We start from the raw sequence: 25,906 nt of genomic DNA on the forward strand, positions 1-25,906 counted from the left end.
GAGGACACTTTACTCCTCATTATAAGATCAATAGGTCAAAGTCCGCATAAATAGTCATGATGTTCAGCTTTGGGGTCGAACATACAGTATATTGTAGTGCGTTGAGCAGGAATAGAGATTCTATCCACTTTACATCTAAATGTACAAGCGTCTTAACAACTGAGCGTGTTTTGTGGTTGACTTATTCTGGCTCAATCGAAGAGTTTGAATAGATGAGCGAAGGTGTGTACGTGCATACTGAAAAGCTGGGTTGATATGGACAGAGAGAAGACAAAGCAACCATGGAATCTGGAATTACCGTAAAGGTCAGAGTATCGATCTGATTATTTCCAAAATATCAAAGTCCCATTAGAGATGATGAACTGGTGTTGAAGAAAAGAGTGTTAACCAATTTTTGAGACGATGAAAGATGGACTTGGGCTCTCGCTGATAACACAGCACCTTTCTGCTTTGGTTTTTCCTGTTTTTCAAGTACAGTTTCACAAAGTCACCCTCCCGCTTTAAACATTGGATTTATCTCTAGAATCTATGCAGTTTATCTGCATTCACATCTGCATTTGGAATTTGCCATCAGGTCAATTTAAAGGGGAACATTCAGTCCTAGTAATTGTATAAAAAGGAGAGCAGTAAGATATCCTCCTGGCCAGGAAATGCTTTTAATTCTCTTCGAAATGTGGCCACTAAAGTGCTAAATAAGTCCAAGGTCAAAGCAAAGCTGCGTTCCTGCTGTTGCAGCCACTGCCTCCTTTTTTTTAATTAAAATTCTGTGAAACAAAACTTTCATTTCTGCTGTGGCTTCATCTGTTTCGCCTCCATGAACTTCAGCCAGTCAGTCTTTAGAAAATTACCTCAAATTCTAAAACGAGTAACTTTTAGGATGTAATTACAGACTGAAACAGTTTAAATGTGGCCTGGAATTGCTCCTATGTGTTTTAAAGACAATACCTTCAGTAATATTGACTGTGGCTGATTGTTTTATGGTGCATTAGTCAGAGCAATTACTGTATTGAACTGAACAAATACAGATGCAGGCTATTCATGCCTTTCCATTAAATCCACTGAGGTGAGGATTAGGGCTGATAATACTTCTCTTTCTCCCATCCTTGTAACATCACTCCCCCACACACCCTTTGTTGTCTTTGTATGTTATTCACTGACAATTAATTGTGAAGACACGAATAAAAGTGATGGGATCACGTCCCTATCCCTGCTTGGAATAAAAAAATAAATTAACTGTCAGTATGCCGACGCATGTGCTAATTATTTCTTGTGAAAAAGTCATTTTCTGTCTTTCATTGGTCAACAATTTGTGGGAAGGCAGTTGTTAAACCATGCAGATATAAAACATTGCTACTGTGCTAAGTAACTGATACGGAATTATGCAAAGATAGTTTCCAGAGGTAAGATGTTTACATGCAGTCCAGATAAGTGTTGTTTGATGGTTTCTTGATGAGTTGTATTTTTAGAGCACGTGCTCCTGATGGGAACTATTACCTTGAAATCAGAATTTCACAGTAGGCTGGAAAATGTCTGAGTTTTCTTTATGTGTAGCCTGTCTCTGATGTGTCAGAAGAATGGAATTAAAGGCAGAGGTGTGTGTCACACCACATAAAACTGCTACTACAATCCGTATCGGTTTCTTTTTGGGTCGTTTCCAACGTGTTTTGATGTCGTGTTTCTATTTTAGTATGATTTCTCACAGTGTCACCACACCGATGTGCAGATTATTGTCTCTTACCTTGAGTGATTTCATCAGTCCCAGTATCTCTCCCATGTGTGAGAAATCCCTGAAATAACAGTCTGTGTGTGTATATATCTGTATCTATATATATATATTGCAGTTTTGTAGTTGTTGATTCAACATATGCTACTTATTGCAGTGGGTACCAGTGCTCTCGGACTTTCAGAGCAGGCATGAAATTTGGAGCTTTATCCCTGGAAAACCCAGCCAGCCCCTGGCATTGCACTTCGGAGACTACAACCTGGACGGCTTCCCAGATGCCCTGGCAGTCTTGCGCAACACGAGTGGCAGGTAGGACCATTATCACGCACTTCTCCTCCTCCACCACATACTGTTAAGTCTTCTGCCTTGTTAATGAAGCCGCAGCTATTAAGATGTGTCTTTAACCAAACGGTGTAGTCAAGGTTGACATGCTTTTGAAACAATTTACTGTTGTTTATGAGGATTCTATGAGGACTCCAAAGTTTTTACTAGAGCACTACACAAGGAGTGGATTTGCTCCTTAACTGGCTATGAAATGACTGTACTTGCAGTGAAATGCTCGATGCTGTCTCTGAGTTGTAATGATGTAAAACGATGTGGTTTCAGTCTGTGACATTTTATTTTGTTGCTTTTTAAGTATCAACTTAATAAGACGTACGGTATATAAAAGGCAGAAATAACTCATTTCTTTTCCAAGCTCTTAATTTAATGTGATTGTAGGTGTTTTCACATGCATGAAAATAACATTCCTAACTGGCTTCGTTCAGCGAGATCTAGTTTGAAAATGCTCAATAGGGAGATTATTTTCCAGGCGACAGCTAAGGTAGGAGTGTTTTCCTGCTCACAGCCATGGTGATTGATAAGCAATCCATTTTAAAAATAACTATAACATAAGTGTGTGTGTGTGTGTATGTGTTTGCTGAAGGACCAATGTGGATTATCTGGCCTCAGAGATGAAGATAAGATAGCTGAAGGGGTCAGGGCAGAGATTTCCTGTGCATACTGATTGGTGTGTGTGTGTGTGTGTGTGTGTGTGTGTGTGTGTGTGTGTGTGTGTGTGTGTGTGTGTGTGTGTGTGTGTGTGTGTGTGTATTGTTTCTTTGGAAATTGTATTCTATTGTTGGAAATAGGGTTATAGTTCCAAATGTCACCCAGAACACATGTGAAATCTCCTGTTTTGTCTCAAGAAACATGACATTTATTGACCAGTTCTCATACAGTCTTTAGTTTCTCCCCTTCAAAAAACCTCTTCATGTTTTGTTTCCCAGTATAAACCAGCAGTGTACTCCCATCTGAAGGCCAGCCGTCATATTTAAGACCACAAATGACCAATGGTGACAAGTGGTTGAACAGTTAGACGAGACTTTAACTGTTGGTTTGCATCCTACCCCTGTAAACCTACCAGTGATCGACCCAAGAGCAAAACACCTCACATTTAAACGTTCTCTCATATTTGACACTCTTCTAATGTCTTTTGTGTTTTTAGCATTCAGGTATAAAATTAAGGTTTTTTTCTCACAATGAAAGATTGACGAAGAAGAAGATTTTTAAGCCTAGTATTTTTTATTCTATTTATTAAATAAAATGTTTACATTTATACATGCAACACCAAAAACATGTGACTGCTGTACAGAATGTATTTTAAATTATATGGACAAACATTTTTGGATGTAAAACCATCACATCAACAGCGGCTCTCATGACACTGGATTCAAATTGGCGTCTTTTTTATACTGTTGCTATCGTGCCTTCCGCTCTTCCTGGAAGGCTTCCCACAAGATTTTTGAGTGTTTCTGTGTCCCTTGGACAGGCTTCAATCTCCCGGTGCACGCCAGTCACCAGTTGAACTCATGAAACCATGATTCTTACAGCCCTTTGGCCTTGTGTGTCAGATCTCTCCATATAAGCCCCAAAGTTAGAATAATATTATCCCTCTAAAATGCCGAATTTGCCGAAGCGTTACCATAGACTTTCACTGGCGGTACTGGCTGGACTGGTGTCGGGCCCAGCCCTGAAATCCTCTTTCCCCTCTTCCAAATTTTTAATTTGACACAATGCAGACAGGCAATTAACGTCCTCACAATATCCGCCTGACTCGTCTCGCTATGGAATCAACAAAGCATAGAAGACTTTTACGCGCCTTAGCAGTCACTGACCCAGCTTTGTGGTTTGGTCTTCTGGCTCGTGTCTCAGATCATTGTGGCTGGTAAAGACCTAAAGGTTGTATCAGTGATCTTTTTTGCAAAACAGAAAAAAAAATGACAGGGGATCTTTCCTCCTAAGCTGGTAGCAACTCTGGCTTCTGTAGGCCAAGTGTTCAGAGAAACACGCATGTACTGTTATAAACCTCCCCCCTTCCCCAAACCACAAGAGTGTTCCAAGCAATAAAGGGCAGGAGTGGGGGTTCTGCACCAGTTACCTGAAAAAGGGTGAAGATCCAAGTGCTCAGGGTGGCCATCGTCTGTAGAATATCCAGCAGGGATCACATTTACGAGGCATCTTATTACAGTGGTTACATTCTTTCACAGTGGCACGCGTGACACCGCCGAGCTCTTCAGAAACACCAATTTTGCAGCCAAATGCAGCCTGTCTGGCTTTATACACCTGCGGCAATTGGTCTGAGAGAAATTCCTGAAGTCAGTGATGAGTGGGTGTATCCAAATACCCTTGTTGTGATCTTTTGAGTTGAAGTTATGAATCAAAATTCCAGAAATGTCACCGTAACGGAACTGAAATAAAATCGGCTGGTCATGCGGAATTCAAGAGGACTGGGGGAATTCACATTGTGCCTTCTGAAGAGGCTGAATCTTGAATCTCTTTAATATGAATGCAGACAGGAGGATCCACTGCAGGTCGTAGCAAACCTCTTTTATCCTCTGTACACACACAAGGTTCGAGTTCATCTGGCCGTTATTGAGCTATGCTATATGTTTGTCTTTGTGTAAACAATTGATCAAATGTGGCCTCTGCTCCATTCAGCAGAGCTCCGTCAACCTTCCGTCACTCTTCTCCACTTTGTCTTTGATTTCCTTTAGACCAAATGTTTCCCACATATTTGTACAATTGACAGTTTAGTCTATTTTTATTTTCACTCCCTCTCCATCCAATTCTTATTTTTCTTCTTTCCAAACAGATATTTATAGCTACTATTCTAATAAAAGTCATGTCAGCCTGCCTTCCTCCTCCTCCTCCTCTCCTCCTCCTCCTCCTCCTCCTCCTCCTCCTCCCAGCACAATGAATGTTGATCCAAATAGGAAAATGGGAGACGAGAGGTTAGATGAGAGGAATCAGGTGGAGTCAGTGATCAGTGAGCCGCTGAGACAAATGCAGGAATACTTTCATCACTAGAAGATTCTTTATGGAAAAAACAGGCTGAAACGGGTTTCTCAGGTTTGGCTTTGTCAATCCTACTGGTTTGCTTTCATACTAAGAATAATAAAGACTAAAGAAGCTCAACATGGCTTCTTTTTGAGTTTGGTCATCTTTTTCGGGCTTGTTTATTGTCTTCCCTGGGTGCATTGACAAGGCTGAGGGATGAATATTTATGGGTCATTTTATTCTACTTACCTTCAAGTAACTGGCAATTAAGACAAATAAACCTCTTTCACATTGGCCAAAACCTGGTTTAAACTGGATGTTATCGGCATTTCAGGACAATGGAAACAGAGAAAAAAATTAGCATTTAGGCTATTATCGGCTCCGATCGGCATGCAGCGCACCGCCTAATTTCCCCAGTGACGAGAGCGCCGTTGGCTCTACGTCATGGAATCCTGATGGCGGTCAAATAACAAACTGGCCTGTAACTGAGCAGAAAAGATGACTGCAGGTGGATTCAGCTTGTCCAACAGGGGCTTATTTCATTGGTATTGCAATCGTTTCCTCTTTTTAAGATGCAATATCGACAAAACGTTGAGGTTCGCTGTCTGTTGTGGGGCTTCTTATGAGATCACATGTCATGACGTCACACGCTACGCACCCCATCGGGCAATGTGAATGTCCCCAAATGCTGACTTCAAATGTGCGTGCCTTTGTCTGCTAATTTTGATGGGAAAGGGGCATTTTCTCCTCGTAATCTGTTGGTTTCCTCACACACACACACACACTCTTGTGCGTGAAAAGAACTAACCATTTAACAATGTGAATAAACTTCAACATCAAACCACAAAGCCGTTTTAATACGCACAATTAGAGAATTTAAGGTCAGACATTTATAGACTGGTAACAGTGTTTAAGAGCTGTGACAGATTTAGAGCAGGTGGATGTGTGTGTGTATGTGTGTAGCCACAGATGTGTCCAAATGTGTTTATGTTCCTGTACACTGTGGCAATTTCTAAATCTGCGCCCCTCAGAGTCTACATTATATTCAGGTCAGAGGACAGGCAATGGCTCCTGACCGTCTTTCCTGCTGTGTCTCACTCCCACACAGATGAACAATGTTAAAGCACGGCCAACAACACACGGCTATAAGGGGATTGTATAGGTGTTTCATTATTTGCCGTGGCAAGTAAATAGGATTTGGCCGAGGAAAAGATAAAAAGGCCCACTACAAACAAAAATACCAGTCCAGATCACAAAAAGCAGCGACTAAAGCTGCTGCGCAAGATCAGTGTGAGGAGGTTTGTGCCGACAGTCTGCCTGGAAGCTGTTGTTCTTTTGGGGGCAGGTGCCACAGCATGAGCCTGCACAGCCGTCCCTGCGTAGCGCCGATATTTTTATTCTTCATCTAAACTACACATGACTGAATGTTCAGGCTCCCCTTTATTACTCACCCCTGGTTGTTCGACTCGTTTGTTCGTCTGCTCGGTTGCAGGGTTCATATTTGATGTCAGCACAATTAAAGTCGGAGAAATGGGATCCTGATTTCTATGCCTATTATTCCTTTTCCCAAATGTTTTGCAAAAGGTTGCTTTTATGCTATTTTAAGTGAAAAAGTAAATGATGCTGTTTATATCTACAGGTGTAAGGTGGGATTCTTTCACAGCTCAAGCTGTTTTAGTCTGTTCGACGGTCTCCCTTGCAAACCAATTTCATCTGATCAGTGTGCATTTTAAGCAATAATCTTATTTAAGCTGATAGACGTTGGTCTCCCGCGTCCCCCACTCAGCTGCTGTTTGTTAGGAACAAACGCATCGGCCTTAACTGAGAAAGATGAGGAGGGCTTTCTCATCATCTCATCATCTTCTATTTAGATGGTAAATGTTAGTCCCTGCAGCTTATACTGCGGGATTATCCTCAGAAGCAATCGTGTGTTTTTCACTTGCCTGTCACCACCGAAGCCTGATTAAATGGCTGAAAAGTCTTCTTTAATGTGCGATGTGCATGAGGCAAGCGAGTTATTGTTATTGTATGTGCTTGCTTCTAATGTGCACATCTACATTTGCGTCGTAATCCAAGCCTTTGTCTTTCCGCAGCCCCGCGTTTGAGTTGGGTCAACATCATTTCGCATCTTCACGCTCTCATCATTTACTGTAGGATGACATTTGACCTTAGCAGATGACCACGGGTCAGAAGCGACAAATGAGGTCCACGGGTCACGGATGCAATTATGGCCCACACAGCCACAAATTCACAAAGACACTGTGTAACAGCCCCCTCCTCAGAATGCATAAAACCAGTCGAGGCTTTCCTTGATTTCACAGCACGATAGAACGTGATGTTTCAGGGACGCAGGGAAGTTTTTAGAATTTCACACCGGCAGTACTTCAGACGAAAGCAGTTGCAGAAGCAGTGCTTCTCTTCCATTTCTCTTATCACGCTACACCCATAGGAAACATAATTGCACCAATAAATCACCGCAGCAACAGTGGGGCACATATAAGTAGTTACCTATACTTAAATATTTCATCTGTTCAGTGCATATCTTCAAGGACTGCTCTGAATACTTGAAAATACTTTAATTTAGAGAAGACTGTGGTAAGATTTTTGCTTCTCTCTCTCTGTTTTACTCTCTGTGCATCCTACCATACCTACTTTTTAAAGTGGCAAGTGTGGCAGCTTAATCAATTTTTATTCCATGAAGGCCTGTGATGGGAGCTCTGATTTTCATTTTATACTTGTTCCCTCTTAACTTGAAGTGGCCGCCTGTTTCTTGTGGAGACATTTAATAGATTGTGTTTTGCAGCAGACGTGCATTTATGTTGTCTGTTCCGATGACCCATGAAGCCGAATGGGCATTTAAAGAGACGCAATGTTCATCAAGTCTTTGCCTTTTAAATAGCTATGATCATCAGATATATTCAACATTCTTAATGGTTGTGTTGACTTTAGTCATGTTACTGTGCTATCTTTATATTCTAGAGGTTTTTGTTGATTACAACACACGTGTACTTTACTACTATTAATAAAATACCAAATGGAATTGACCAACGATTTTTTTTTTCGCTTGTGTGGAGGAACAAAGGGAAGCGCATCATCTGTTCTAGTCTGCATCTGAAAGGAAGCCGTGGAAACTCTGCTATGATTACCATAAACATGAGGCTGGGATGACTTTTGATACTGACTTTAGACGGCCTGTTTTACACCACATGTTGCATATTTAACAGATGGCACTTTTCAACCCTGTCTAACATGCACCTTGTAATACAACAAAGACTACGTTGGTTCAGCTGCAGCTCTGACCGCTCGGAAATCATGTTAATATAATTGATTTCAGTTTTTAGAATTGTTGTCTTCAGCGGTGGGTTTTTTTTTTTTAGTCTTGTCTGTCTGTCTTAGCAAAATAATGAAAAGTTTTGATTGGAATTTGATTAAATGTTCAGGTTATTTTGGGTGAAGGAACAGATGATTACATTTTGGTGATGTTCTGAATTCCAGAAAACCATTTGATTTTCCAAAGCTCGAAGGCAAGAGACTTTGATCATAAGCATCATACTATATTTTATGTAACCTTGTATTACTACTACCTTTTACCAGTATATACTACAGTACTGGCACTGGTCATAGTTGAAGAGCCTCCATTACAGGAAGACAACTCGGATCTCTCTCTCTCCAGGTGCCTGCATCGCTGAGTGTTTTTCTAATTTCCCATGTTGATCGAGCATATGGAAAGATGTTTAGAATAAGCAGTTATCCTCCAGAGGAGCAGGTCTAAATCCGAAAGTGTGAAGTTTTTTTTGTTCTTTTTCTCTAAATGGGAAAGGTGGTGTGGGCAGCTGTAAACTCTGCTTTTCAGTGTTGTGCATCTGTTTAAATTAATTAACAATTATTTTTGCTAATGCAGCTCCAGGTCAAAAGATAATCAATTCAGTTTGTCTTTATTTAATCCAAATTGGTTCTAGGAAAACCCAGAGACTGACCCCAACAAGCAACAGTGTATTGAACCTCTGGTGTTTGATAAATTTGCTCCGTAAAATATAACGGTGATGATGAAACCTCATATTAACACTGTCGAAACTGTCAAGTAGGCAGGAATTAAGCATTTTTTCAGGATAACACTGATCAGCTTCCTGTCCGTTCGTTACGAGCATGCACATGAAAGCTATCTTCAGCACATTCCCTCCGTCTCTTTCTTCCTCATTTTGTACATCAAAGCTTCAGTGGTTCCCTGAATGCCACTAGAGATGCTACCCTGGAACACACTACTACAGTACTTGCATTCTGCATAACAATGATGGGCTCTTCTTTGCTCACCCATTTACAGAGAAATTTAATTAAATCCTCCTTGTTAAGGTTTTAGGGCTCTCTAAAGGATTGAGCATGGGAGGAGAGCGCGTGTATTAAAGCAGCATGTGTGGCAGACGGAGATGTGGAGTTTTACGTGTGTGTTTGCATTGACAAGTGTGTGTGAAATAGTGGAATATGTGTGGAGGGTGCCACTTGAAAGGAAAGCAGACAGGGAGGGAAGCTCAATTAAAATGTAAACACATTCTCTGGATTCCAGGCTGTAGTAATCTGCCTATTGTGATTTGAGCTTGGAGGAATCAGACATCCTGCATTGGTGGCTATTTATTCAACTCATATTTGTGCTGTAGAGAATAACTATGGTCTTATAAATGACCATTTAATAGAACAGTCGATCTGTGTTGCTTCTTCCTTTGTTGGCTTTCCCTTTCAGAACAGAACAGAAACTTTCAAATGATTCCTTTGGCCAAGGCAGGAATGTTTTGTGTTGAATCCTTTTAACGTTTTCTTTGATTGGAATCCCATGAACCACGTGTGTAGGTATGCATATGAGCATATCACGAATCCTCAAATGCTAAAATTGTAGTTTGACTTGCAGAGAAGTTGAATTTGATGCAGAGTCGATGCTAACTTCTCGCAGGCGTCAGCTAAAGGCTAAATCGAACACAATGCAATAAGAATTTGCGAGCAGAAAGTCAGAAAAAAGTCTGAAACAAGTGGTGTAATGTGTCTGGTGGTATCAGCAAATGTCCTCAGTGTCCTCATAAAACAAGGGATTGTAGCCCCGCATTGATTTGCCTTGAATCTTTTCAGGATTCATGCAGTGATGTGTCTTGCTAGCTAACAAAGCAGCCAGTAAGAAGCGCAATAACAGCCAATATGCGGCCTTGACCGTGTGTTTTCCCGAATGAAAAAAGGGCACGTTTGAGCGTGACTTTTCCTACAGCACATTATTTTCGGTGTGCTGACAGAACAGCCAACATGCTCTTTACTCAGGTATAGCGCTGCCTCATAGCTATACGCCCTATTAGAACCATCATCACGGACACACATACGTGCGCAGCCTCACACATTTAATTTATCCATCACCCATAGGAAGACTGTGTGCCCCGCTGGCTATGAGCGTTTGATGTTGAAGTGGTTCACCCTGGCTTTATAAGAACCCCCCCCCCCCATTGCAGTAATGGTTTAATGTCACACTGCCTTCTCCACTGGGCTGTGCATGTGCGTGCCTGCGTCTGCCATATAGGCACGCATGTACCAGTGGTTGTTAAGCTATTTCTGGAATATGAAATGAGGTCATAGACGGAAGCGGCTCAACTTAAGTGTTTTCTGTTGTATCTCGCACCATTACTGACTATAGAAGAACAATATACCCATAATTTCGATCACGGATGGCAGCGAGGAGCTGCAATTCTAAGTGCTTCCTCTTCCCCGTTCATGCTGCACTCAGATAACGCCAATGTCTGTCGAAAGTGGCGCGATTCTGAAACAAGACAGGAAAATGCTCGGGGTGATGTAGCACATCTGCACAAGGACATGCTCGTACAAACATAGCGCAGACACATTTTTTGTGTCGCACTCTCCAGGCTATAGGTCACCGAGTGCGTGGCACAAAATAAACAAGTAATGTAGCAAACTCCTGCCTGAAAAAGCCTTCAAGAACGTCTCTTCCCTTTTACAGAAGCAGGAATAATGGCCTTAAACCCTTCTTTGATCCATTACACTGAGTCTGTCTATCTGTCCGTCTGTCTGACCCTCAGTCTCCACTGTGCAACACTTCACATAATGTCCAGTGCCTTAAATTGTACATCTAATGTCCCTGCTTGTCTCTTGTTGACAAGTTGATGAGACAATATGTAAAAGTGTTGCTCGATGGGTACACATGTCTGTCAGAGTATGTCTCTGTCTATCAGTATGCAACACAACTAGACAGCTGCCAAGAGCTTAGCGGGCTGTTGCTAGGCAATGCCATTTAAAATCCATCCCCTCTCTGCGTGGTGGAAGCAGTGGCTGCATTTGTCTGCATTTTGCGTCCAATACTTGCTCGCACATAATGAAAGATTTGATACTTGTGGGGCCCGGGAAATATTTTATTATTTCTTAAGTTTCTGAAGCATATAATAAGGAAAGATAAGTAGCATTCACAGGAGGTATTCAGGAACAGCTTAAAGAAAGTGTACCTTTCAACTGCTGAAGGGCTGCAGAGTAAACTCCTGTGTTGAGCAGATTCGGTCCTGACTTTAAAATATAATCTTGAGTGTATGAACATATTTCTGCTTCACTATCCCCCAGCTTGCAAACTAATCTGGCACAAGTTCAACACATTTCCCATCAACTATTTAAAGCGCCGTAATTAATTTTGTGTTATTCAGCATGTAATGAAGTGGAGCGACCTGCTGAGCCAGAGACGCTATCAAATAGGACAAAGCGGCACCAGCTGAAGCTGATGTGAGCGGATGGAGATGGTACGCCGGTGTCATAGATTAGTGATCTGCTTTAATAAGGCGGAAGGCTGTTTTCATACTACAGTAGTGTTTAGCTTAAACATTTGACTAGCTGTAAAAACCTGTAAATTCAGTTTAGAATGTTCACCATTTAAAACAGAATATCTATTCTATGCAGTGTCTCCTTTAGAAGCCTCAGCATGATGGATTTTGCATGGATTTTTTTTAAATAAATTGTTGCCAGATCTAATTCGAGCTAATTAAATTTCTTCACTTTAGCGTCATAGGGGACGGCAGCGGGGCCTGGAAGGGCTGAGGTATCAAAAATAATTATCTTCTGTTATATTCATAATATAACAATATTTTTTGAGTGCGCTTACATAAACTGTCATACTGTATTATACAATGTATACATATAACAATGAATAGAAATAAACTGCAATTGGAAGCAAACGCTGTCTCAGATATAGATTTAGAAATATGTGAGGTTCTTTTAACGAGTATTTCAATTAATATCAGGAGCCTATTAATTTATACTCTTTTTCTTTTCTGTCTGGGTGTTGCAATGGCATCAGCTGTTTTCATCATTTTTTTTAAATTTCTTTTACTATTTGAAAAGTTGCATTATGATTCCAGACACAATTCGGGACCTTAATGCGGTGAATTATTTCATGGTCTATTTCGTGTCTTTCCACTGTGGTTAATTAGATTATCTTGTAATTTGTGTGTTTGTCTGTAGTTGGATGTAAGAGTGCTATCTGATAGATGCTTAAATCCAAAAGTCTTATGCACAGATAGCTGAAAAGGAAGTTAAAATCCCCATCAGTAATATTAGATAACATTAACACGGAATTGCGCACAGACATTATCCAGTTGTTGAGCTTTAAGGTTGTGGGACCCTCAGCAGCAGACGAACCAAATTTGCTTCCTTTGTTTGATTCATCAACAGCAAAAAGCTGGATTATCCACCTTAATCTGACAGAACCGAGAGCGCTTTTGCTTTTTTAGCTCCTGTTGTTTGCAGCATTACACGCCGTCAGTTAGTGTATCAGTCGCTCGGTCCTTGTGATATAATATTCCCAGGAGAACATTGACAAAGCCGGTATTTATTGCCACAGGCGCGCGGTGACAAATGGGCCCACTAAACGCAGAACCCAACTTCGTGCTCGGGATTTTAGAATCAGCCTTTCTCATCTCGGGTGTCTTCGGTTAGTGTATTCATGTTTTCTGGTTTCTCAGCGGTGTTTATTGTGTAAATGAAACCAATCTAAAACTAAGGTCAGATAGGCTAGCAGAAAGGACAGCACGCCTGACTGCTTCTAAATCATTTCATCTTCCAATGAGAGCCTTTCCTCGGGCCTCAGGAGGGTCAATTGTTGCTTGTTGTTGTACGATAAATAAGGACAGCCTCAGAAGAAGGCTGACTTTGAAAAGAGAGTGAACGGCAGGAAAACTGTCACTGAAAGACTGGAAGGTTAAGAGAGAGTGAGTGATGGCAGGCTCTATCCACGGAGAAGAGACACTACCAAAGGATCTGGCCTGACTTTGATGGCGTGTTGCCACGGCTCCCTGTCTGTTCATCCCCACTGCGGCGTGCACAGAGAGAGCCACCAAATGCCAGGGCCTTGTCACCACATCGCTGTTTCACTGTCATGTCATCTACAAAGACCCGCCGCTCCTCCCCTTCACTCACCTCCAGCAGGGTTTGTTCAGAGCAAACTGGGAAAAAAGGTCATATATATTTGAGAGGTGCCTGTAAGACCATCCTAAACATTCCACAATGCAACCAGACGTGTTGAGGAGCTGAGAGGGATGTGTTTGTTCAGACTCCTCAACCACGATTGGTTGGCTAATGAGCAGATAAATGAGCAGACAGATGCAGAGGGAGGTACAGTTGGAGAAGTGGAAGTGGCCATGTTGCTTCTCAGCATGTGACAGACGCAGCGATGACAGAGGGATGACTTATGATTGGGGGGGGAGGGGCTGAATCAGGTAACGGTAGCCCCTGGAGTGGTTGGGGTGAGGAGAGTGTGGGGTCAGAGACATGATCAGCTGGTCAGCCTCCCTGCCAGCCCAGCAAGCCTCTGGAGGCCAATTAGAGAGGAGGTGGGTAAAGCTGGAATACCAAAACACTCCCTGTAGGCACACTCACAAACACTCACACCTGGTCCGCACAACAGTCGGACCCCCAGGCGCACGCAGACATGCTGACACACAGGCATTAACAGTACCAGCTGAAACCGCCTTTTTCTTGCTTTTAAAGTCTATTTTCCAGCAGAGGAAGCTAACAGAAAACAACAAACCTGCCTGATTACTGCTTTCAGCCGTGCCTCGCCTGTCTCAGGTCCTCCTTAGCCAGGTCCGAAAGCAATTCAATGTGCAAATTATTGCTCTCAGAGGCTTCTTTTTATTTCCTTTCAAGATTGTTTGTGCTGTTATCATGTAAGCACAATTGTAGATTCACTGAAGCAGCCAGCCTGTTTAATGCACCTCATCCTTGTGCCACCATTATTGTGCAATTTTATTAAGTAGTAAGATAATATTTTAAAGTGTATATAGTGCTGCTATACAAAAATATCACATGAGATGGAACGCTTTGACTTATTCCATTCCTTTATGTCCATATTCCACATGTTCCATATTAGCTTACTCTCAGTACAGCTTGAGGAGGTGAATGCGATGCCGAAGCAATGATTCTGCTTTCTCTAAATAAGAAGAAATGATGGCAGTTGGGAAAGGACCAATGTTTTTTACTACTTCCGATTTTTTATAGTGGTGCTGGTGCTCGTGGCAGCGTTCCCGTACGCATCTATTAAATGTTTCCGAACAGGAGCTGCTGCCCGTCAACAGCGTGTTCCTCATCCCTGCTCCTTACTGGTGCACATTCTGTTCATTTTGTTGAAGATGGACATCAAACTGCTCCTGGAGAAATGTGTCTGTGATGAGAAAGTTTTCTACTTTCCTTATATTTTCTTTCTCTCCGTCAAAAACTCAGCCAGGTAGAAAATCAAAGTGTCTCCATTTGCCGGTGAAATTTGCGGTCGGCGTGGGACGGGACGTCCTTGTTGACCCGTTGTGCTTGAGTTTGGTCCGATTTGAAAAGAAACTTACAAAATAATACATCAAATGTCTATTTTTATAGATACATACCTAATGAATAGCTCCCTGTCCAGGTACGGGAGGCTGACTCCATCTCTACTTTTAAGATCAGGCTTAAAACCTTCCTCTTTGAAAAAGCTTATTGTTACTAATTCTGTAGTTCCAGTTATTATCATAGACAGACAGATTATCATACTTAGGGGGTCGTCTAATCGTTAGGTCACATCTTAGCTGTGCTGTTATAGGCCGAGGCTGCCGGGGTCCGGAAACATGATCACCTGACAGGCCTCTGTCACCCTACTGGGTCATGGTTTCCTCTCTCCTCTCCTCTCCTCTCCTCTCCTCTCCTCTCCTCCTCTCCTCTCCTCTCCTCTCCTCTCCTCTCCTTCTCCCTCTCCTCTCTCTCTACCCAGCCGGCCATCAGCAGGAGGGTCGCCCTACATGAGCCTGGTCCTGCTCAAGGTTTCTTCCTGTTAAAGGGGAGTTTTTCCTTGCCACTGTTGCTTGTCTGGGGTCAGGCCCTGGGATTCCGGAAAGCACCTTGAAACAATTTTAATTGTAAAAGACGCTATATAAATAAAGATTGATTTTGATTTGATTTGATTTTGAGGGTTCTGTTCCCTCAGCTGAGGGTTCAATCAATCAATAAACCAACCAACCAACCAATCTTTATGTGTATAGCGTCTGTTACAATCAAAATTGTTTCTAGGCACTTTACAGAGTCCCAGGGTCTGACCCCCAACAAGCAGAAAATTACCGAAGATGCCTCAGAAAAGTTTAAGGGCTCGTTGGAGAACCTGTATGTTCCCACAGTCAGCACATCTGGTGATGGTCCAGTTGTTGGGATGGCCTGGTTAGCTTTCTCTCTGATAGCTAGAACTTTATCAGTGAAGAAGCTCATGAAGTCTTCACCACTAAGGGAAGAAGGGATACGTGGATCTAAGACACTGTGACTCTTGGTTAATTTGGCCACAGTGCTGAAAAGAAACCTGGGGTTGTTCTGGTTTTCTTTAATTAAAGAAGAAAAATAAGCTGTTCTAGCCTTACGGAGGGCCTTCTTGTAAACTACCAGACAGTCTTTCCAGGCTACATGATAGCTGTCTATTTTACAAGAATGCCACTTCCTTTCCAGTCTTTGCACTTTCTGCTTGAGGGTCCTGATGTGTGAATTATACCAGGGGCCACACCTCCTCTGATTTACTATTTTCTTTTTCAGGGGGGCAACAGAATCAAGCGTGATTCTCAGTGAGGTTGCTGCACCTTCAGCAATAGAGTTGACCTCAGCAGGGCTCAGATTATAATGATTGATCCCTGGGGAAACACACGGTGGTCCTGGGATCAGCACAGGGATCACTTCCTTAAACTTAGCGACAGCATTATCTGAAAGACATCTGCTATAGTCAGACTGAGCTCTGAGCATAGAAGAATCCTTAATCATAAATGTGAAAGTGATCAAAGAATGGTCTGACAGGAGTGGGTTCTGAGGGAACCCTGACACATGTTCTACCTCAACACCATAAGTCAGAACTAGATCTAGGGTGTGGTTGAAGCCATGAGTTGGTTGGTTTATCTGCTGGAGGAAACCAACTGACTCCAGTAATGAGATGAAGCCATTTCTAAATTTGTCATTTACAACATCTACAATCTGGTGGTTTACTTTGAGTTTTATTGTTTCTACATCAAAAATCCAAACATAGAACATAAACAATGATTATACTGTAAAATAAAACTGTTGAAGACAGGATGTGACGCTGTGGAGGTCAGGATGTAGAGGAGGAGAAGGAGGATGAGGAGGATGAGGAGGAGGAGGGCTTTGGGAGCTCTGGAAATGTCATTTTTTCCAGAACCTCATCTTTTTCTGGATCCATCTACAGAAGCCTTTTTTCTCCCGCTTCTTTGATACTTGAAGCTGCAGAAAAGAGAGAGTGTGTTTTAGATTTCACTGAACATCATCTGAAATCTTCTGGAAGAGGAACAAAGGCGAAAGCATCTCACCTCAAGTTGGAGGATCGCTTCAGAGAGCCTCTGGAGCTCCTCTTTGTTCTTTGCCTCCTCGTGTTGCCTGAAACGTTGGCTCTCGTTGATCTTGTGCTCCAGCTCTTCATTCATCTGGAACCATGTCTGAGCGGTCCTCTCCCACCGCTGATGAACATCAGCCAGCATCCTGTTAAAGTTCTCTTCTTTAACCACCAGCTGCTGCTTCATCAACTCTTCCTTTTGCAAGATCTTTTCATTATATTTTTGTTTCTCGTCATCAAGTACTTTCTGGAACTTTTTTTCTTCCAGAAAGAGCTGCTGCCTCATGGCCTCTTTCTCTTCATGAGATCTTTGCCTTTCTTCCTGCAGCTTCCTTTCAAATTCCTCCTGGATCACCAGGAGCTTCTGATTCAGGCCTTCCTCCTGCTCCATCAGCTCTCTCCTGTGTGTCTCCTCGTTCTCCTGCTGCTGGCTGTGGAGGGTTTCCTCCAGAGAAGCACATTTCAGCTCGCTCTCCTTCAGAGCAGCTTGTGTTCTGTTCAGCAGGGTCAGGGCCTCCACATGGGCCACAGTTCTCATTTGTCGCCTCTTCACTGCCCTGCTGAGCTGCTCCTCCTTCTCAGCCAGGGCTTCTCTGAGATGCTGGACCTCTTCCCTCCAAGTCTCCATGGATGATTCTTGCTTCAGCTGCTGAGTTCCTCTCTGAGTCATTGATGCGTCTGCTGGTCACCAGTGTGGTACAAGAGTGTTGAGCTCCTCAGGCGTGTGCTGATGAGGTAGAGCTGATGTGTTTGATCTGCCAGTTCGGTTTGATCCTTTGATTCCATTGATCTGACATGAAAGAACAATTTTGACATCAATGGCATAACGGAGATCAAAGACTAAAATGCCAATTTAAGATAAAGTTGGAGGGCCAACTGTATTGAGTCGGGGTTACGTATTGCGTCACTTCCTGTCTTCGCAATCGTTCGTTGGTTGCACTGTGCACGGTGTTTGTGTTGTATTAAATTTACTTAAAATTGAACACTTGGTGTGTTGTATTCACTTTACTTAAAATTTGAACACTTGGGACATTCTAGTCACCTGATAACAACAGTGAGAAACAACCCATATTAAACAAATACAGGGCTCTGCCGATTATTAGCATTAGCATGGCCTAACCGTCTGTTTCACCCGGTGTCTTTGTCTGTTCAGCGTGTGAAATGTTTAGTTGCTCCTCTGCCTCCTTTAGTGAAGGGAATAGGTGCAGAAAGTGTAGTTTATTTACGGCTATGGAGGCGAGACTTAGCGAGCTTGAGACGCGGTTCCGCAGCTTGGAGTTAGCTGGAGTTGCGTCAGGTAGCCAGGAGAAGCTAGCTGCTGCGGAGCCGCCTAGCGTAGCTTCAGCTAGCGGCCCCCCGGCAGCAGCCGGCTCGCCAGGGCGGCTGGGAGACGGTTCGCAGGAAGCGGAGCCCCAAACAAAGGCCCACGGTGCCCCACCACCCGCTTCCCGTGGCTCATCGTTTTTCCCCACTCGGCGACACACGCTGAGAAACCGACCCTGGTAATTGGCGACTCTGTTTTGCGCTCCGTGAAGCCGACTCCAGCGACCATAGTTAAGAGCATTCCGGGGGCCAGAGCGGGCGACAATGAAGCCAATTTAATGCTCCTGGCGAGACGTAAACGTAAATTTGGTAAAGTTTTTATTCACGTCGGAGCCAACGACACCCGGCTTCGTCAGTCCGAGGTCACCAAATTAACATAGAGTCGGTGTGTAACTACGCAAAAACGATGTGGGACTCCGGAGCATTCTCTGGTCCCCTCCCCAATCTGGCCAGCGAGGAGATGTTTAGCCGCATGTCGTCGCTTCGTCGCTGGCTGTCACGGTGGTGCCCCGATAACCAGGTGGCCTTTATAGACTATTGGAGCACTTTTTGGGGAAAACCTGGTCTGATTAGGAGAGACGGGATGGTGCCTCTCTCATTTCTAGTAACTTGGCTAATTTTATGAGACCCAAAGTGACCTGACAACCCAGGGTCCAGACCAGGATGCAGAGTTGTGGTCTTACACACCTCTCTGCTGCTTCCATAGAACCCTCATCCACCAACAATAACATATTTAACACTATAGAGGTAGTCTCTGTTCCACGGTTAAAAGTTCACCAAGCACAGAGCAGGGGAGCGGTCAATCACCATAATCTTATTAAAATTAATACCAAAGCACAAGTTGGAGAAACTAATATCACAATTAAGTGTGGACTGTTAAATATTAGATCTCTTTTGTGTAAATCCCTTTTAGTACACGACCTGATAGCGGATTGATTTATTTTGTCTTACTGAGACCTGGCTTCAGGAGGAGGAGTGTGTTAGCTTAAATGAATCTACTCCTCCTACCCATCTTAATTATCATATTCCTCGTGTTACTGGTCGAGGAGGGGGAGTGGCAGCAATCTAGACAGAGAAGTTAGTGAAGCTTCAGACCTGTCTTAAAGACATAAATTCCTGGATGTCTTCAAATTTCCTCCTCCTTAACTCAGGAAAAACTGAGGTCATGGTGTTTGGTCCTGAACGTCTCAGGGATAGATTAGATCACATGATCACTCTAGATGGTATCCCATTAACATCTAGTCTCTCTGTGAGGAATCTAGGAGTAACTTTTGACCAAAATCTCTCCTTCAACTCACACATTAAATTAGTCTCTAGAAGTGCCTTTCTTCTCCTGAGGAACATCACAAAGATCAGGAAGCTACTGACGCGGCATGATGCTGAAAAGTTAGTCCATGCATTTGTTCCTTCCAGGCTGGACTATTGTAATTCTTTATTATCAGGGTGTCCAAACTCCTCTTTAAGAAGCCTCCAGCTGATCCAAAATGCTGCAGCCAGAGTTCTGACAGGTATTTACAAAAGAGATCACATGACTCCTGTAATGGCGTCGCTTCAGTGGCTGCCCGTTAAATTTAGAATAATTTTTAAAACCCTTCTTTTGACCTACAAGGTCCTCAGAGGCCTAGCTCTATCCTACCTGGAGGAGCTAGTGATACCTTACCAGCCCAATAAACCGCTCCGCTCTCAGAATGCTGGTCTACTTGTGGTTCCCAGAGTCTCTAGGAGTAGAATGGGGGGCATTTAGCTACCAGGCCCCCCTGCTATGGAACCAGCTCCCTGTCCAGGTACGGGAGGCTGACTCCATCGCTACTTTAAGATTAGGCTTAAAACCTACCTCTTTGAAAAAGCTTATTGTTACTAATTCTGTATTTCCAGTTATTATCATAGACAGACAAATTATCATACTTAGGGGGTCGTCTAATCATTAGGTCACATCTTAGCTGTGCTGTTATAGGCCGGGGTTTCCTCTCCTCTCCTCTCCTCTCCTCTCCTCTCCTCTCCTCTCCTCTCTCTTTACCCACCTCCCATCAGCAGGAGGGTCCCCCTACATGAGCCTGGTCCTGCTCAAGGTTTCTTCCTGTTAAAGGGGAGTTTGTCCTTGCCACTGTTGCTTGTCTGGGGTCAGGCCCTGGGACTCTGGAAAGCGCCTTGAAACAATTGTGATTGTAAAAGACGCTATATAAATAAAGATTGATTGATTGATTGATTGATCGATTGATTGATTAAATTAACATTTTAAATTCTGCATAAACAGGACAAATTGAACTTGGCATGATTCCACTTATGCAGTAACTGCTGTTGAAGTTGGACATCAACTTTATTGGGAGACATCTCTTAGATTGGCGCTGTGTAGGTCCCGACATACTGATATATATGTATTCTTCTCTACGGGGGTGTTTTCATCCACCCCGTGACCTTCACCATCACACGGCTCGTTTGAAGTGTGTGTCTCAGAAGGGGAAAAACAGGCGCTGAATTACAATCAGCTCCTTCCTATAAAGTTCACAATGAAGGTTCAAAATTACTCGTTTCGTTCTGAACATAAGGACAGACGCTGCCCAGTTGGTTTCAGGTGTAGATTAGTTGCTGGCGAACTTTCCTCCTTTACCTTCAGCAGTGAGTGGCGAGCGTCGGTTGGCGCCGCGGCGGCTCAGCGGCGACAGTCATAATCGGAGGGCTCTGCCGTTAAAGCTTAATGAGAAGAGAGGTGGGGTCACGATGTGTGGAATATTGATGGATTACTCACTGTGACCTTTAGCCAAACCTCCAGCTAGTATATGTTTAATCACAAGTCAGTTAATCCTGCACCAGCCCCCAGTGCCTCCACCATTGCCTTATAAAGACACAGAAAGCTTAAACCATCACCATGGCTGCAGAGAACATCTTAATTGACACAATTCTCATTCATGCCGAAAGCATTGTTCTTCCACTGTAATTAGATAAACGACCCTGTAGTTTTCACCAGTGTTGCACAAACCCCCTAATGGCTAAAATCAGATTTTTAAATGACTACTAAGGTAGATTACATTTTTTCTACAATGGTTTCAGCTAATAAATCAATGACATTTGAATTAACCTTTTGGTCATTTTAATGTTTATAGGATGACAGGTTAACATCACAAATTACTTATTAAAAGTTCTATTTTTTATCTTTGTCTTTGCTCTGTTTGGTTAAATATTCCTATGCCTTCTCTTCAACTCGCAGGCCCTTAAATCAAAAGGAAAAAATAAGCAGAGAAAATCAGTCTATAAGGTTTAAGATGCACACACAACCATAGATGAAACTGTGGCCACACATTCAGGCCCAGAAGGTCGAACTTTAACTGTTAACTGCGTAGAATCAAACACTTCCAAGGTGTTTTTTCTCCTTGCGTCAGGCTGAAGTGTCTCCATGGACACGGCGCCCCAACAGTTGACCCAGCCTGGAGAATAATGCCAGCAGCCTACTGTATTAGCATCTGTGGTCAGTCTATATGTATTCAGATGACGATTCGCTTCTAGCACGACACCCTAGATGCTAACATTCTGATAAAGTGAAAGGAGGAGAAAAAGAGCCATTTCTAATCGCTGGATGGGGGGAGTTAAACTATTTTTAGACCTTTTTCTAGATGCCACATCCACAGGGATGTAAGAAGAGGTACTCAAAACTCACTCCAAAGAGTGGGAGTTGGTCTCCCCAGGGAATGAAAGGAAGTTGATGACAAATGCTGAGCATATAAAGTACAGGAATATAGGTGGAGGGAAAACTGATATTTTTCTGCTCATGATCATTACAAAAGCTTCTCTGTGTGAGACAGTATAATATATTGTTTGATTTTAGTGTTGTCGCAACAATGCTCGATGGTAAATTGTGTGTTTTTCTGCACTTGTGTGTGAAAGGATCGTTCGTAGAAGCTTCAGGATGTTGTTATGCCGTCTCTGCTGGAGGCTTTAGCCTACCTCAGCTTTCATTGTGTCTGACAAGACTTTTCATCAGAAAGTTGCGTTACACTGCAGCACTGCTGCTTTATATTTGAATCCTTATTGAAACATGAATTATTAGCATTACCGAGAACACGTCCGCCAGCACGAGGATGTGTCAGCTCATTAAATGGTTACATTATTTTGCACATTTCTTATAGATTTTAATTTAATTAGAAAACCAACTTTATCTACTTTATTGCAGTTTTCTTTGCATTCTAGTTTTGTGTGTTTGTCAGAGTTAGAAGCCTGAATTCAAAGTATTCAAAAGAAAAGCGTAGAAAATTGCCCTTTTTAAACCTGTTTTACATCTTTATCAAATCATTCCGAAATGAAGGCATCTCAAATGCATGGAAATGGGCCTCGTAGTATTCCATCATACATTAACCTACTGCTCTGTGGTCCGAGTTAGAGCTCCAAGTAAATATGTCTGTGATTAGATCACACTGGGCAGGAAGTTATTGGGGATCAGAGGCATGTCTGGTGACCAGGTTCCAAAGCCCCCACCTCAGTGAAATTGGAGGCTAACAAGTTTCAGACCGTAAACTGGAAAAATGTGCAGCCAGATAAGTGTGTTGATGCTGCCTCTGTGTCTCCTAGTGGTCAGCAGGCGTTCCTGTTGGAGAACGTGCCCTGCAACTCTCCAAGCTGCCAGGCTGTAGGACGAATGTTCCACATCCACTGGGACCAATCAGATTTGGGAGCCATCCGTAATGCCACCATGGCAACGTTCTTCGACATCTATGAGGATGTGAGTAATTTGTGTTTTGATTGGTGCTCTCAGCCTTTCCTCCGCAGTTATCCTAGATGGCCAAACTGAAAGAAAATTCCGCTCAGTTCAAGTGGACACATGTTGAGACGCACACAGCATCTGAAGAGACTTGCTCAAATACATTTTTCTCGAAAGGCTTCTGTCCACATAGGTTGTTCTTTTATACTGGCATGAATGTACGGGAACTCTTTGTGGAGCAGTTTAGTCATACAAAATGGGGGAAATGAAGAGAAGCAAGTGTTAAAGATGGGTGTTAGTGGGCAAAATTGCCCCAATAATTTATATCAAGGATTCTTTTATGCTTGTATTTTTTACAATTTATTGTCTAAAACCTAAATATGGGTTTCTAAATCCCACTCAAGTGTTTTTATCAAGAACCAGGTGGTGTTTTATGGGTTTTATCTTAGCACATACCATTAGTTCAAGGGTGGTTGTACTGATGCTAACACGCATAATGTGGATATGCTTCACATTTTTTTTCAAATGCTAAGTTTTGTATGTTAATTGGGTCTGAAAATAAAACAATGAGGCATGATGAGAGCAGATTTGACTGTGATTACATGTTTACAAGCACATCGGATTGTTCTGTGATGCTGTTATTTGCTTCCTCCAGATATTCTGCTCCTGCAAAAGGAGTTTTCTTTCATTTTTGAACAAACTGAAATGAATTCTTCTCTTCATGTTTACTGGCTGTGATCGTCTGATCCTGCTCAGACACAATTAAACCCACAAAGACAGTGCATCAGGATCTACTGTATACACTTCCTGTACCAGTATTAATTATTTCCGCTAATGTGGGGCTCCATTGTAGTCTCTTTTACCAAAGAAAGAATTTGGAAACATTAGGAGACAGAGTGGAGCAAAGACTGGAGATAAGGTAATGCTTAATCAGTCACCCACTGCGTTAGAGGGATAAAAATGTACATCAGAAGACGCAGACGCACACATGACACGCAGGGTGCTCTTATTGTCCCTTATCTATCTGCCTGCCTCTATTTGCAGGGTATATTAGACATGCTGGTTCTTAGCCAGGCGGAAGACAAGAAAGACTTGATCGTCCATGCTTTGAAGAACAATTTTGAAGCGGATGCCTACTTCGTTAAGGTGATGGGTAAGTGATTTCCCGAAATATACTCTGTCTGTCTCCTATGGACACGCTGCAGGCGGTTAGAGGAGGAGATCACATGTGGAAAGAGAATGCAACCATTTTGTCTCGTCGCTTCTCTTCCCCTGCTGTATGGAGCAGGATTGTGTCACTTAATATTTACACTTGAGCCTCATAGTTGAGTTTCCAGAAAGGAGGAAGTAGTTTTGGCTTTAGTTATTCACCTAATAAATACCTTGAATAAGTGATCACAGATGTACTTTTGTCCATCATTTTAAAAATCGAGTTTCTCTCCATTGAATTCCATATGCAAAGAGACCATGAAACCAGGACTATGTCACAAATATCTGAGTCTAGTAATTAGATTAGATTAGATTAGATTAGATTAGATTCAACTTTATTGTCATTACACATGTCACAAGTACAAGGCAACGAAATGCAGTTAGCATCTAACCAGAAGTGCTTAAGTAGCGAATAAAACTGTGATGGGTATATACAATATATACACACAATGATATATGTTTATGATATCAATCTATATGTTTGTATTTACAGAGTTCACAGATATGTAAAGGGTATATAAAAGTCTTTGCAACCAAGATAAATATATATACAGGCTGTAACTATGGTGCTGAATTTCCTACGGGAATCAATAGAGGTTATTTATGCAGTTTTTAACTATGTGAATGTTTTAACTATACAATCATGATAAAACATGGTAAAAATGTGCAGCTTAAAATGTAAAAAAAGTATGGAAAGCAGTGCAAATAACCAGATGTGGGTAGTGCAAATAACAGGTGTAAATAGTGCAAATAACAGATGTAAATAGTGCAATTATTGTAACAGATGTAATGCTTCTGATCATCAGCCTTTAGTGACTGAGAGTGGAAGCAGAATATTGGGCCACATCCTAAAACCTGGGCAGGACTTGAACTGCCAAAAATGCTCTGCCATCTCCTCTGATGTGCTGTTTCTGGTGCTCCTCTATCCCAATTTTCATTTCCACTCATTTTTAAATTTGAAAAAAAGAAATCAAAATGCTGCAGGATCTCAGTATCCTTCTGTTAGATTTGCTGTTCAGCAGAAAGGACAACGATGCTGCGGGTGTAGGCTGAATGTCAGCCTCCTCCCTCTCTCTCAACATGTCACCTGTTCCTTGCCACCTTTGTCTGACAGGTCAAGGTGCCAGAAATGCCAAGGAAATAACCTTAGTTATTTCTTTGCATCACAGACAAGAATATTTTCACTAATCCTAAGAAAAGGGCGCCGTACACTGCTTGCTGCTGTTCTGTGATTCAGGGACAACTTAACCTTGATTTCCCACTGATATTGTCTGACTAGAAGCAGCTTCATCACCCGGAAAGAGAATAATCTCAGTTCAATCTATTTTCTTGTGTCGTCCTTTGTATTAATGTCTTTGAGTGAGAATCAGGATAACTTCCTTTGAACTGAAAATGCCGTTACCGCGTTGGTGACATTTGTGGGAAGCAAAAATAGTTCAGCACTTGGGTGGGCCTCTGCACAGTTTAATCCTTCAATCTGCTCTGCTCATTAGTAGGAGTGAGCGCAGCTCATCCATTCCACTTTCAGCACAGTTGGTGAGCAGTTGTTGTTTTGTCTTTGTTGGAATGGAGAGGAGGGGCTTCAGCTGCTGCTCTGCGTTCAGAATCACACACGCTTAAATCACTGCCGCACCCCAGAAAGCACAACTAGCATACCTACATTTTCACTAACCTTGATAGGGAGTACAGATCCGACTGAAAGGAAATGGCATCACGAGCACGAATGAGGCGTTACAACTACTCAGTAGAATGGGAAAAAAAAGTAGTCTTACTGTGT

General features: G+C 42.5%; 2 protein-coding genes across 5 annotated transcripts in view; one reads left to right on the forward strand and one right to left on the reverse strand.

Moving 5' to 3' along the window:
* The window catches only part of itfg1 (integrin alpha FG-GAP repeat containing 1), a 95,606-nt gene that overhangs the window by 38,698 nt on the left and 31,002 nt on the right, over positions 1 to 25,906 (forward strand). The window contains exons 10-12 of the mRNA XM_057017476.1: positions 1,881 to 2,032; positions 22,791 to 22,941; positions 23,965 to 24,073. Coding sequence (XP_056873456.1) covers positions 1,881 to 2,032; positions 22,791 to 22,941; positions 23,965 to 24,073 — 412 coding nt within the window. The remainder of the gene's footprint in view (positions 1 to 1,880; positions 2,033 to 22,790; positions 22,942 to 23,964; positions 24,074 to 25,906) is intronic.
* On the reverse strand, positions 15,498 to 19,280 carry LOC130516439 (GRB10-interacting GYF protein 2-like). 4 transcript variants are annotated; one of them, XM_057017518.1, is made up of 3 exons: positions 18,134 to 19,280; positions 16,885 to 17,697; positions 15,498 to 16,798 (listed from the first exon to the last, which is right to left on the reverse strand). In XM_057017518.1, exon 3 carries the CDS (start codon positions 16,589 to 16,591, stop codon positions 15,524 to 15,526), a length of 1,068 nt encoding a protein of 355 aa, XP_056873498.1. In that variant the 5' UTR covers positions 16,592 to 16,798; positions 16,885 to 17,697; positions 18,134 to 19,280; the 3' UTR covers positions 15,498 to 15,523. The 4 variants fall into 4 exon arrangements, with proteins under 4 accessions (XP_056873498.1, XP_056873490.1, XP_056873513.1 ...); XM_057017510.1 differs by having other exon boundaries at positions 18,028 to 19,278; XM_057017533.1 differs by having other exon boundaries at positions 16,536 to 16,798; positions 18,134 to 19,263.

The sequence above is a fragment of the Takifugu flavidus genome, chromosome 2 (genome assembly GCF_003711565.1).
Source record: "Takifugu flavidus isolate HTHZ2018 chromosome 2, ASM371156v2, whole genome shotgun sequence".
Taxonomy (NCBI): Eukaryota; Metazoa; Chordata; class Actinopteri; order Tetraodontiformes; family Tetraodontidae; genus Takifugu; species Takifugu flavidus.

Bases quoted from the DNA above. Each gene is read 5' to 3' on its own strand.
- LOC130516439 (XM_057017518.1), bottom strand. From the start codon at position 16,591: ATGTTCTATGTTTGGATTTTTGATGTAGAAACAATAAAACTCAAAGTA.